The following is a 14,469-nucleotide window of genomic DNA, read 5'->3' on the forward strand; positions in this document are numbered from 1 at the left end:
AAGTCTGCCACTTACCTGTTTTCTGTTGTTTCCTCTTTTTCTTGTTCCTCTGTTTCTTCTTTCCCACCTTCCCTTGGGTTATTTGAACATTTTTCTTTTTGTAGGATTCCATCTTCATTTATTTATACTATTTTTGAATATATCAGTTTGTAAAGTTTCTTAGAAGTTAACTCTAGGTATTACAATATGCATATGTCATTTATCATAGTATACTGTTATCAATGTTTTACTACCTTGAGTGAAGTATAAAACACCTCACTTCCTTTAAGTTCCCTTTACCTTACCTACTTTTATTTTATTTTATTGTATTTTTTACATCTTTATTGGAGTATAATTGCTTTACAATGGTGTGTTAGTTTCTGCTTTATAACAAAGTGAATCACTTATACATATACATATGTTCCTATATCTCTTCCCTCTTGCGTCTCCCTCCCTCCTACCCTCCCTATCCCACCCCTCTAGGTGGTCACAAAGCACCGAACTGATCTCCCTGTGCTATGCGGCTGCTTCCCACTAGCTATCTATTTTACGTTTGGTAGTGTATATATGTCCAACCCACTCTCTCGTTTTGTCACAGCTTACCCTTCCCCCTCCCCATTTCCTTAAGTCCATTCTCTAGTAGGTCTGTGTCTTTATTCCTGTCTTACCCCTAGGTTCTTCATGACATCTTTTTTTTCTTTTTTCTTAAATTCCATATATATGTGTTAGCATACGGTATTTGTCTTTCTCTTTCTGACTTACTTCACTCTGTATAACAGACTCTAGGTCCATCCACCTCATTACAAATAGCTCAATTTCATTTCTTTTTATGGCTGAGTAATATTCCATTGTATATATGGGCCACCTCTTCTTTATCCATTCATCTGATGATGGACACTTAGGTTGTTTCCATCTCTGGGCTATTGTAAATAGAGCTGCAATGAACATTTTGCTACATGACTTTTTCTGAAATATGGTTTTCTCAGGGTATATGCCCAGTAGGGGGATTGCTGGGTCATATGGTAGTTCTATTTGTAGTTTTTTAAGGAACCTCCATATTGTTCTCTATAGTGGCTGTACCAATTCACATTCCCACCAGCAGCGCAAGAGTGTTCCCTTTTCTCCACACCCTCTCCAGAATTTTTTGTTTCTAGATTTTTTGATGCTAGCCATTCTGACTGGTGTGAGATGATATCTCATTGTAGTTTTGATTTGCATTTCTCTAATGATTAATGATGTTGAGCCTTCTTTCATGTGTTTGCTGGCAGTCTGTATATCTTCTTTGGAGAAATGTCTATATAGGTCTTCTGCCCATTTTGGGATTGGGTTGTTTGTTTTTCTGTTATTGAGCTGCATGAGCTGCTTATAAATTTTGGAGATTAATCCTTTGTCAGTTACTTCATTTGTAAATATTTTCTCCCATTCTGAGGGTTGTCTTCTCTTCTTGTTTATGGTTTCCTTTGCTGTGCAAAAGCTTTGAAGTTTCATTAGGTCCCATTTGTTCATTTTTGTTTTTATTTCCATTTCTCTAGGAGGTGGGTCATAAAGGATCTTGCTGTGATTTATGTCATAGAGTGTTCTGCCTATGTTTTCCTCTAAGAGTTTGAGAGTTTCTGGCCTTACATTTAGGTCTTTAATCCATTTTGAGTTTATTTTTGTGTATGGTGTTAGGGAGTGATCTAATCTCATACTTTTACATGTACCTATCCAGTTTTCCCAGCACAACTTATTGAAGAGGCTGTCCTTTCTCCACTGTACATTCCTGCCTCCTTTATCAAAGATAAGGTGACCATATGTGCGTGGGTTTATCTCTGGGCTTTCTATCCTCTTCCATTGATCTATATTTCTATTTTTGTGCCAGTACCATACTGTCTTGATTACTGTAGCTTTGTAGTATAGTCTGAAGTTAGGGAGCCTGATTCCTCCAGCTCCGTTTTTCATTCTCAGGATTGCTTTGGCTATTCGGGGTCTTTTGTGTTTCCATACAAATTGTGAAATTTTTTGTTCTGGTTCTGTGAAAAATGCTAGTGGTAGATTGATAGGGATTGCACTGAATCTGTATATTGCTTTGGGTAATAGAGTCATTTTCACAATGTTGATTCTTCCAATCCAAGAACATGGTATATCTCTCCATCTATTTGTATCATCTTTTTTTTTTTTTATTTGTATCATCTTTAATTTCTTTCATCAGTGTCTTATAATTTTCTGCATACAGGTCTTTTGTCTCCTTAGGTAGGTTTATTCCTAGATATTTTATTCTTTTTGTTGCAATGGAAAATGGGAGTGTTTTCTTGATTTCACTTTCAGATTTTTCCTCATTAGTGTATAGGAATGCCAGAGATTTCTGTGCATTAATTTTGTATCCTGCTACTTTACCAAATTCACTGATTAGCTCTAGTAGTTTTCTGGTAGCAGCTTCAGGATTCTCTACGTATAGTATCATGTCATCTGCAAACAGTGACAGCTTTACTTCTTCTTTTCTGATTTGGATTCCTTTTATTTCCTTTTCTTTGATTGCTGTGGCTAAAACTTCCAAAACTATGTTGAATAAGAGTGGTGAGAGTGGGCAACCTTGTCTTGTTCCTGATCTTAGTGGAAATGCTTTCAGTTTTTCACCATTGAGGACAATGTTGGCTGTGGGTTTGTCATATATGGCCTTTATTATGTTGAGAAAAGTTCCCTCTATGCCTACTTTCTGCAGGGTTTTTATCATAAATGGGTGTGGAATTTTGTCGAATGCTTTCTCTGCATCTATTGAGATGATCGTATGGTTTTTCTCCTTCAATTAGTTAATAGGGTGTATCACGTTGATTCATTTGCATATATTGAAGAATCCTTGCATTCCTGGAATAAACCCCACTTGATCATGGTTTATGATCCTTTTAATGTGCTGTTGGATTCTGTTTGCTGGTATTTTGTTGAGGATTTTTGCATCTATGTTCATCAGTGATATTGGTCTGTAGTTTTCTTTCTTTGTGACATCCTGTCTGGTTTTGAAATGAAGGTGATGGTGGCCTCGTAGAATGAGTTTGGAAGTGTTCCTCCCTCTGCTATATTCTGGAAGAGTTTGAGAAGGATAGGTGTTAGCTCTTCTCTAAATGTTTGATAGAATTTGCCTGTGAAGCCATCTGGTCCTGGACTTTTGTTTCTTGGAAGATTTTTAATCTCAGTTTCAATTTCAGTGCTTGTGATTGGTCTGTTCATATTTTCTATTTCTTCCTGATTCAGTCTTGGCAGGTTGTGCATTTCTAAGAACATGTCCATTTCTTCCAGGTTGTCCATTTTATTGGCATAGAGTAGCTTGTAGTAATCTCTCATGATCTTTTGTATTTCTCAGTGTCAGTTGTTACTTCTCCTTTTTCATTTCTAATTCTATTGATTTGAGTCTTCTCCCTTTTTTTCTTGATGCGTCTGACTAATGGTTTATCAATTTTGTTTATCTTCTCAAAGAACCAGCTTTTAGTTTTATTGATCTTTGCTATCATTTCCTTCATTTCTTTTTCATTTATTTCTGATCTGACTTTTATGATTTCATTCTTTCTGGTAACTTCGGGAAGTTTCTGTTCTTCTTTCTCCAATTGCTTTAGGTGTAAGTTTAGATTGTTTATTTCAGATGTTTCTTGTTTCTTCAGGTAGGCTTATATTGCTGTAAAGTTCCCACTTAGCACTGCTTTTGCTGCATCCCATAGGTTTCGGGTCATCGTGTCTCCATTGTCATTTGTTTCTAGGTATTTTTTTATTTCCTCTTTGATTTCTTCAGTGAGCACTTCGTTATTAAGTAGTGTATTGTTTAGCCTCCATGTGTTTGTATTTTTTACAGATCTTTTCCTGTAATTGATATCTAGTCTCATAGCGTTGTGGACGGAAAAGATACTTGATACAATTTCAATTTTCTTAAATTTACCAAGGCTTGATTTGTGACCTAAGATATGATCTATCCTGGAGAATGTTCCATGAGCACTTGAGAAAAATGTGTATTCTGTTGTTTGTGGATGGAATGTCCTGTAAATATCAATTAAGTTCATCTTGTTTAATGCATCATTTAAAGCTTGTGTTTCCTTATTTATTTTCATTTTGGATGATCTGTCCACTGGTGAAAGTGGGGTGTTAAAGTCCCCTACTATGAATGTATTACTGTCGATTTCCCCTTTTATGGCTGTTAGTATTTGCCTTATGTATTGAGTGCTCCTATGCTTTTAGCCGCGGCTCGCGCCCGTCTCTGGAGCTCCTTTAAGCAGCGCTCTTAATCCCCTGTCCTCGCGCACCAGGAAACAAAGAGGGAAGAAAGTCTCTTGCCTCTTCGGCAGCTCCAGACTTTTCCGCGGACTCCCTCCTGGCTAGCTGTGGTGCACTAACCCCCTGCAGGCTGTGTTCACGTCGCCAACCCCAGTCCTCTCCCTGCGCTCCAACTGAAGCCCAAGCCTCAACTCCCAGCCCCGCCTGCCCCGGCGGGTGAGCAGACAAGCCTCTCGGGCTGGTGAGTACCGGTCGGCACCGATCCCCTGTGTGGGAATCTCTCCGCTTTGCCCTCCGCACCCCTGTTGCTGCGTTCTCCTCCATGGCTCCGAAGCTTCCCCCCTCTGCCACCTGCAGTCTCCGCCTGCGAAGGGGCTTCCTAGTGTGTGGAAACTTCTCCTCCTTCACAGCTCCCTCCCACTGGTGCAGGTGCCGTCCCTATCCTTTTGTCTCTGTTTATTCTTTTGTCTTTTGCCCTACCCGGGTAGTGGGGAGCTTCTTGCCTTTTGGGAGGTCTGAGGTCTTCTGCCAGTGTGTTCTGTAGGAGTTGTTCCATGTGTGGATGTATTTCTCGTGTATCTGTGGGGAGGAAGGTAATCTCCGCGTCTTACTCTTCTGCCATCTTCCCCTCTAGGATCCTACCTTACCTATTTTTAAATATCATTGTCTTAAGTATTCCCCCTACATACATTGAATTCCACATCAGATAGTGTAATTTTTGCTTCAAACATCAAATTTTATTTAAGAAACTCCTTGGAATTGGGGTAGCCTATTATATATTTATCATATTTGTAGTCATTTTGATATTCTTTCTAAACTTCCAGGTCTTCTTTTATGATTACCAATCTGCCTAGAAAATTTTCTTTAGCTATCCTTCCAGGGTAGGTTTTCTCTACCAACAAATTCTCTTAGTTTTCCTTCACCTGAGAATATCTTTATTTCCCCTTCAGTCCTGAGTTGTTTTTGTTTTGTTTTGTTTTGTTTTGTTACTGGATATAGAATTTTCAGTCAACACATTTTTTCTTTCATCACTTCCTCTGGCCTCATTTCAGATAAGAAGTCTGCTGTCGTTCAATTTGGTTTTCCCCTCCAAGTCATGTGTCACTTCTCTCTGCTTGCTTTGAAAATTTTTTCTTTGTTTTCCATTTTCATAAGTTTAACTATCACGTGCCTTGGTGTGGACTTATTTGGACTTATGCTGTTTGGGTTCACAGTTTCTTGAATCTATAGGTGTACTTATTTCACTGTGTCTTGGGGAACAGAACTACCCTGTTTCCCAGTCCCTTGCTCTTTGCTGTTGGGTGGGTGTGGAGGTTCCACTCCCTGCTGATTCCAGGGGTGCGGGGAGTGCTCAGTCTTACTGATGTTGGGAGATGGAAGCTCAGCTCCTCACTGAGCCCTGCTGAGAACTGGTGAAGTGGAGGGGGGTGGGTGAAGCAGAGTGGTGATTAGCTTCTCATCGAATCATCTCATTAGGTCTCCGAGTTTGTGGATGCGGGTGGAGGCACAGCTCATCCCGGGACCACACTGACACTACCGCTGCAGGGAAATCAAGGTATAGCACCTGCTTCTGCCATACTGAGAACGGAAGGTCAGCTTCCCACTTGGCCGCACTGAAACAGTGAGGGTGGGGAGAGGTGGGGTGGTTTTTCTCTTGGCGTTTGGCTGAAATAGGGTGAGTATTGAGAGAAAGGTTTTCTGTTGTTTGGCCTCCCTTCTCCAGATCCTTTGCCTAGAGGGGACAGGCTTTTCTTGGAACTCTTATTTTCTGAGCTTATTGAAGGTTCCTTGTTGGAGCTTCTGCAGTTCCTTGTCTGGAATATATGGGACACAATAAGGAAACTCAGGGAACTCACCACCCTGTCTTTCCTCAAATTCTGAGAACCTTAGTCCTTCCAACTTCTCTCCATCTTTCAGAGACTTCCTTTACTTGTTTCCTGTGCTATGTTCGAGGGCTTTTTAGTTCTAAGAGTTGAGGGCCTGCAAGGAATAGGGGTGTTCTCTCTTTGCCAGAACTGAAAGTCTTCCTTCCTTATCTCCATGATGTTTTGCAGTTACAATACTCATCCGCCACTACTGCAGACATAAGGGCATTGCGTTATGACTTGGGGGTGATAGTAAGTGATTAAGGGATTACCACTCTACTGTCTGTGGTACCACTTTCCCAGAGCATACAAAGCCCTCTTCTTGTTCTTGTGAGGTATGGGTAATGAGTATTATCTTCTCACATGAAACGTAGGAGGAAGATATAGCACATGTCCTTGTTTTTCTAAACCAAATTGCATTTGAATCCAAACTGCATACACCTGGCTGGTAGAAAGCCCAACATCAGTAATTTCAAGGATTCTTTCCCCTTTCCATGAGATAGTATTAGATTTCAATGCATACTTGGTCCCAGGAAAAAAGAGATGGATGTAGTCTCTAGCTTTTCTTTGCTATGGATACCCCCATTGTTCATTCTATGACAGGATGACATCAGGATGACCTACACTGGTCCTTGTTAATCTGTCTGGCTGTTGTGCCAGAAAAGCTATAGACCTGCCCCTTTCAGCAAGCCTTGCCACTGATCATAGGCTGAATTCTAGAATCTTTCACAGCTGCTCTTAGCATCTTTACCCATGGCATCCAACTTCACAGATGTCCACAGCCATGTCCCACCATTTTTGGTGATGCAAAGAAATAAGGCTTAAATCTCTATCACTAGCAGAACCTTTCACTCAATCCCTGACATATCCCTAATCTCTGAGAGGTGGATAAGAGCATGGAATATGGATTCAGACTATTTGGGTTCAAATCCTGCATCCATCACTTACTACTTCATTGACTTTAGACAAAATTATAACTCTCCAAGCCTTGTTTTCCCTCATCTACAAAATAGTAGCTACCCTATTATAACAGTGGATTAAACAAGATAATATTTGTAAAATTGCCGCAACGATGCTTGATAGTATAATAATATAAGTAAAGGTGTAAGCTTATATAGTAAAAGTTCTATACACTTACTAGGTACAATTTCTCTGCCTAGGCCATGCTGCTTTGGCATCGAGCTGATCATAGCCTCTTTAATTGCTAAGGCTTTCACAATATTCGCCTGGATAGGGGTCCATTTTCAGGGTAACCCTGAAGTACACCAAAGATGTTACTCTCCTACCTGCAACACACCCTGCCCTGAGCTGGATGAGAAGAGCCTAGACCAGTGCTTCTCAAAGAGTGGTCCCCAACCATCTGCATCAACTCTTTAGGGATACAGCCAAGGTACATGTATATTTATTAAGTTGCCCCTGTCATTTTAATATACACTAAAGTTTGCGAACCTCTTCTCTACACTCTCTGTGCCATTTCACACATCGTTGCCTCTTTCTGAACTGTCCATGCCCCCCACCCCAACTTGTGGGAGCAAAATGCAGCTGTCTCCATGAAGCCATCCCTAATTTCATTTTCATCACCACCAGCCCATGCAACCGTCTTCTGTTGCTATGAGATGAATGATATGGAGAAGAATCAGAACTGGGGTGCAGGGGAGTGTTGGGGAACACTGGAATGCAGCACCGGGACTAGAGTGGTGTAAATGACCCATGGTTTGTACTTGGAATTTGTGCAATTTGAGGTGACATTGCAAAAAGGGTGAGGGAAGCAGGAAGAAAAATCAGCAAACAGGGCAGGGGAAGGGAGGAGGAAGCAGCAACAAAGCAGCTCCCATGGGCTCCCCTGATTGGTCAGAAACGTAAATGCATTTTCCCATGCATCCACCCACCAAGCATCATGTATATTTTTGTTAGGAGGAGAGGTGTGTGTGCAGAATGGGTATCAACCACCAGCCTCATAGAGCCACATTATCACTGTGTAACTGAGCATGCCTGGCTACGAACCTGCCACTGGACTGGCTGCCCTGACACAGCAGAGCAAAGCATGAAACACCCACTTCCGGAGATTAAGCCCTCCCTCTGAACGCTTATACTTGTTCATCATTTGTCCTTGTGGTTGCCTCCTTCTGGAAGGTTCTTTATCTTCATGTCTGCTTGTGAAAGTCTTGTCCATCCCTCAGGACCTCTCCCTAAAGCCCCGAGGGACTATGCCCAAGCACATGAGACTCTGGGACTGAGAGTTGAGGACAGTACCTAGGAGCAGGGAGGAAGCTGCCCCTCCCCTTGACACTTCCTCTCCACCTTCTCAGGGCTCTGAGTTACAATGGAAGCGAGCACCTCCACGGAACACCCTTTCTCCCATGTCAGCTCAGCCTGCCATGTTCTCAAGGCAGTACCTGATCAAGGTGTCCCAGACATTTCCCTGACCAGAGTGTGGGGCCCCGGGGATCTGCATTCAGAAGGCATCCTTCAGGCCACTGCACTGCAGGAGATCAGAGACCTCAATTTGAGGAGAAAAAATATATGTACCTCTATTTGGTTGAAACTGTTTAGGTTCCAGCAGAGGGGCTGCCCGGCTGCTGTTCTAAGAGTGGCAAAATATCCCCAGTCATTTAGTGGGGAGCTAGGTCAGAAGCACATGGCCAGCTCGGGGTCCTAGAGCGAGGCCCCCAGCACATCCCAGGCCCAACAAATCCATCCACGCAGCCGGCGTGTCCTCCCTCCCACCAGCTCCCCGCCCGCTCCCCCCCGCCGCCTCCGAACCCTCACCTTCGACCCCCGCGTCGTCCTCGTCCCACACCGACTTCGCTCCCGCCGCGCCAGCGGTGGCGCTTCCCGCCCTCGCTTCGATTCGCGCCGCCACCTAGCCGCCGCGCGCCGCCTGCGCTCCGCTCCTCCTGGCCACCTCTCCTCGCCCGGTCCGGCCGCCCTCGCCTTCGTCGCCGCCGCGCCCCGGACTCTGTTGGCTCCGCGCCGCGCGGCCGCCCCGGTCCCCCGCCGCCGCCGCCACCGCCGCCACTCGCCCGCCGTCCACCATGGCGAGGCAAACAGGTAGCAGGAAGCGGAAAGCGCCGGCGCTCGCGGCGGGTGGGGACGGGCCGCTGCCTCCCAAGAAGCCCAAGCGGCCGGCGGCGCTGCGCTCGCTGCTGCACTACCTGAAGGGCCGCGAGGTGGGGGCGCGGGGCCGCGCCGGGCTCCCGGGCTTCGAGGGCAAGCTGCGCGGCTACGCGGTGCGGAAGCTGCCCGAGCTGCTGAGGGAGCGCGAGCTGGCGCTGGGCACCCTCAACAAGGTGTTCGCGTCGCAGTGGCTGAACGCCAGGCAGGTGGTGTGCGGCACCAAGTGCAACACGCTCTTCGTGGTGGACGTGCAGTCGGGCCACATCACGCGCATCCCCCTGATGCGGGACCGCGGGCCCGCGTCGGCCCGCGCCCAGCCGAGCTGCGGCATCCACGCCATCCAGCTGAATCCCTCCAAGACGCTTCTGGCCACCGGGGGCGAGAACCCCAACAGCCTGGCCGTCTACCAGCTGCCCACGCTGGACCCCGTGTGCCTGGGCGACCGCCACGGCCACAAGGACTGGATCTTCGCCATCGCCTGGATGAGCGACACGGTGGCCGTGAGTGGCTCCCGCGACGGCACCGTGGCGCTCTGGAAGATGGACCCCGACATGTTCCACGGCAGCATCGCCTGGCACAACGACGCGGGCCTCCCCCTGTACGCCCACATCCGTCCCAGGGACGTGGAGACCATCCCCAGGGCCAGCACCAACCCCAGTAACCGCAAGGTGCGGGCCCTGGCCTTCAGCGGCAAGAACCAGGAGCTGGGAGCCGTGTCCCTGGACGGCTACTTCCACCTGTGGAAAGCCCAGAGCAACCTGTCCAGGCTGCTGTCCATCAGGCTGCCCTACTGCCGAGAGAACGTGTGCCTGACCTACTGCGACGAGTTGTCCCTGTACGCGGTGGGCTCCCAGTCCCACGTCTCCTTCCTGGATCCGCGGCAGCGCCAGCAGAACATCCGGCCCCTGTGCTCCCGAGAGGGCGGCACGGGTGTGCGCTCCCTGAGCTTCTACCAGCACATCGTCACCGTGGGCACGGGCCACGGCTGCCTGCTCTTCTATGACATTCGCGCGCAAACGTTCCTGGAGGAGAGGGCCTCGGCCAGCCCGCACTTCCCTCCGGGGCCCGCAGGGAGGAAGCTCAAGCTCACCTGTGGCAGAGGCTGGCTCAACCACGATGACCTGTGGGTGAACTACTTCGGTGGCATCGGCGAGTTCCCCAACGCGCTCTACACGCACTGCTACAACTGGCCCGAGATGAAGCTCTTCGTCGCTGGGGGGCCTCTCCCTTCCGGCCTCCACGGGAACTATGCCGGCCTCTGGAGCTAAGGATGGCCTCCGTGTCCTCAAAGTGCCCAGATACACCTTCCAGTCCCCTCTCGATTTCCTCCTTCACTCTGTGTTTGTGCTTTTACTCTGTGTGGCTTTTATCTTCCAGGTGGAAAGGGCCCAACTTACCTCTGCTCAGTGTGTTAGGCAAAGAGAGAGAAAGAAAGAGGGCGGGCTAGAGAGTGAGGTGTCCTTCAGGCAGTCAAAACTTTGCTTTAATAATTTTCTACACCTGTCCAACACTATTGTTTTGAATTATACAAAAATTTTTGACATTCTTAGATCTGTTCACTCTGAGTCATTTACATATTCTCTCTTGAAGGCCAGGCAGTCATGGTTTTACAATTATGTATATTTTCTTTTTCTTTTATTATTTTTTTGTTACTAGTATCACGATGATGCTGTTTTGGTTATTTTTCAGTGCAGATAGATGGTATATTAAGAACACTCTTAAAAACAGTTTGTACATCTGTTCTGGAAAGCTAGCTGTCGTTTTATAGCATTGTTCCAGTGGGAGGATGCATTCCAAGTTCTAGATTACCGGCTTTTGGAAGCATTCCATTTGTAAATTGTAGTCTTCATGTTTGTAGTTTGTAAGTTGTTGGTGCTAAACACGGTTTTTAAAAACTTCATTCACTTTGAAAAAAAAGTTGTTATACAATCTTGTTTTTTGTACCAGAATCTCATTTGGTCAGAACACTTTAGGAACGCAGGGGCTCTGCTGATTGAATGTTTAGAGTTAATCTGAAAACCAAATCAATCTTTTTCTCCTTAAACCCTTATTTAAGTTTTCTCATTCCAAAACCCATAAGTGAATATGTATTTTTTCACTTCTTGCCTTAGTACTATTAAGACTTGTGAGTATATTTGAATGTTTGTTAAGGAACTTGCACAGAGTTTCAGTGCCATCATTCAAAACAGGAATTCCAAGTGTGAAAATGTAGAACGTATTGCAGGCTGGGCAGAATGTATACTGATGCAGGGTATAGACTGGATATTTTTGCTGTTGCTGTTTTCAATACCAAATATTATATTTGAACATACTTAAATTTTCTAATTCTGCTTAACAGTTAAAGTCACAGGAAAAAACTGCAAAAAAGGAAAATGAGCCCGTCCCAACTCCTTCTGATAAGATTCTTAATTTGTAAAGTCCAATTTATTAAGATTTAATTTTGTCAATTTCAAAGATTCTTACCTAAAGTAGAATAAATATATTGTTAAAAAATAGTAGTGATGTTATGACCCTCAATATAATAATATACGATTATCAAGGACACAGGAAGTTTATTTCAAGAAGATGGGGTGGAAAATAAAAGTAAATGGGATTAGGTTGAAGAAAAGTATCGATACTTTGGAGCATAGACAAATACAAAGCATGGATTGTTAGGAAAACAGGTTGTACTTCTCCATATGTGAGAATATTGGAAGTGAGAGGGGAGACTGGCCCTTCCTCACAACTGGCCAGGTTGTGCTGACCTTGTATTAGTATTGTGGCATGTCTGTTTTTCCTTAAATGTTTTGGCACTCAGATGCTGGCTTGGTGTCCGCTACATGCTGTTCAATTGCAAATCTGAACCAACTGAGTAATATACTGAGTGGTACTAAAAGGGAGTTAAGAAATACAGGGAAAAAAAGCAGTTTTTGTTTACAGAGATTGTTTTAACAGGTTTATATAGTTGTTGTTATATAGCAGTAAAATGTATTTGTGTGCATGTATGTGTCTCCAAGTCAGTTATAAGTGTCTTAAGAGCAGAGAATGTAAGTGTCATCTTTATATTCTCACATTTCTCCACTAATGCCTAACAAATCATAGGCAATCAGTAAATATTTACTGAATGAATGTATTTGCCTCTGGAGACCTAAAGTTCAAGGCTATGAAAAAATAAGTAAATGCATAAATAAGAGTAAAAATTTTACTCTTAAATAGTATAGAATATTGTTGTTTTCCTGCCTTTTTACCATAAAATTTGCCCTAATTCATTTCTAGGTCAGGCCATGGTGCTTATCCATTCATAAACTTTCCATATGTGATACCAGAAGATAAAGGAAAATGTATACATTTTAGATGGCACTGGAATTTAGTATTTCCACCTGCAAATACTTAAGTTTGAAGACTCCTTTAAAATATTTTGTTTTTTACAAAATTAGTTTTGAAAGATCTTTTTTGTAGGCAGTTTCTCTTTCTACTTTGTGTGTGTGTGTGTGTGTGTGTGTGTGTGTGTATTTGCTGAAAACTTTTTCAAACATTACCCAAGAACTTCACCAAAGTATTCACTGCCTGTCTTCTTGTAGGTTATAGGGTATTTTTATGGTACTTTGTCATCGTTTTGGGACATTGGGAGAACATTTTCAGAGGAAGTGACGCTTTCTACGTGACGTATTATCAAGAAATAGAAGGAACATCTCTACCCTGATTTGTTCTCTGGCTTAGCCCTTAACTTCATCACTCACTCACTGTTAACTTTCTCAATTTAGGGTGTATCTCCTTGATGCCAAATCACATGGCTAGCCTTTTAAAAAACTGGATAGCCTAAGTCTGTACGTATTTATATTAGTAAAGTTTAATTATTTTGAAATATTTTCTAGTTCTGGGTCAAAGTGATCTACAGAAGTACAATTAATTGTGTAACCTGTGAGTGTGAAATAATTGAAAATGTAATTGAAAAAGTAACCATGCCAGCATTTCAATGAACCCATGCATATAGTTCACTTAAGATAAACAATGGAATACATGTCTCTAAGTACAAATAACCTATCACTGTTCCCTGAAAAACGTTAGTTACTTATAACAATGCATAAAAAAAGATTAATTCCATTTATCCCTAACTACATATTCATATATTCCTCCCCAAGTTTGTTCCTCCCCTTTACTATATGGATGAGATAATTTCTAAATTTTCTTTAAAGGGGGGAGAAAGAATTTACTAATCAAGGATATCCACTGAAATAAATTGAGATAACTACTCTGGAAAAAATTTATCTGTTAAATATACTCTAGCATTAATGATAAACAGTGTTGAATTCTCCAGAGGTTGATTTTTATCCGACTGTACTCCGTGTTGAACAAGTTGTCAAAATTTTTCCATTAATTGCTAATTTAGAGTGATTTTAGAAAGCAATTCACAAAGCCCTCCCGAATGTTTTACTGACAGCTGCCTAATCTCTGCAAGCCTTGGGTAACCCAGCTACATTAAACATGTCACCATATGAGCTGCTCAGGGATGCAGTTCAGTGAGAACGACATGTACTAAAGTCAAAGAAAGGCTTCATAGGCCATAGGTGTTTGCTTTAAGGGGTGTTATTTTAAGAGCTGCTGAAAGGGCTGCCTAAAAGTATTTCCCACTACTGGACTGCTGCAAACCCAGGAACATCTATCATTGGAGTGTGGTATCACTGAAAGGGCAGTGTTGGCTACAGGACGTTGCCATGACCCTCAAGTCTCAGCTCAGACCTACTGAAACAGAATTTCCTTGTAAAAACACCATTTTATTTGAGTGTTTTTAAATTAATCCATTCAGACACAAAAATGAGACAGCAACAATGAAACAGTACATCTGCCATAAAGGTTTATGATGTAGCAAAGACAAAAGATACCTAATTCATTAATTATAAAAATTCACTAATGACAAGAAAAAGTAAATATTGTATTAAGGGTATATAGTATGTACAACGAGAATATGGAGAGAGTAACAATTAATTCTGCTAGAAAGGTCATGGAGAGCTCCCAGAAGAGTCAATACTTGAGCTGGGTCTGGCAAGTAAAATAAGAGTGGGCAGAGTTAATATTGGTTTGAAAGTACATTGTGAGTGCCTGGCATGTATGAGCACGGACATGCATACATACAGGACTGTTACAATTTGACCTTGTGAAATTTGAAGTGCCTGTGGGATTTCTAGATAGAAATGTCTGGTTGGTAGTTAGAAATATGATTCTGAGGCTCATAAGAGAAGTTAGGGCTAGAGCTACAGATGTAGGAATCATCGCTATAGAAATGGTACTTGGG

At 43.4% G+C, this 14,469-nt stretch overlaps 1 protein-coding gene across 1 annotated transcript; it reads left to right on the forward strand.

Annotated features, from left to right (window-relative positions):
* Positions 1-9,115: 9,115 nt before the first annotated feature.
* LOC101338470 (DDB1- and CUL4-associated factor 12-like protein 2) lies at positions 9,116-10,465 on the forward strand. Its single transcript, XM_004318642.4, has one exon. The coding sequence runs from the start codon at positions 9,116-9,118 to the stop codon at positions 10,463-10,465; it is 1,350 nt and encodes a 449-aa protein (XP_004318690.3).
* The last annotated feature ends 4,004 nt before the right edge of the window (positions 10,466-14,469 follow it).

Source organism: Tursiops truncatus, chromosome X (genome assembly GCF_011762595.2).
Source record: "Tursiops truncatus isolate mTurTru1 chromosome X, mTurTru1.mat.Y, whole genome shotgun sequence".
NCBI classification, from domain to species: domain Eukaryota; kingdom Metazoa; phylum Chordata; class Mammalia; order Artiodactyla; family Delphinidae; genus Tursiops; species Tursiops truncatus.

Bases quoted from the DNA above. Each gene is read 5' to 3' on its own strand.
- LOC101338470 (XM_004318642.4), top strand. From the start codon at position 9,116: ATGGCGAGGCAAACAGGTAGCAGGAAGCGGAAAGCGCCGGCGCTCGCG.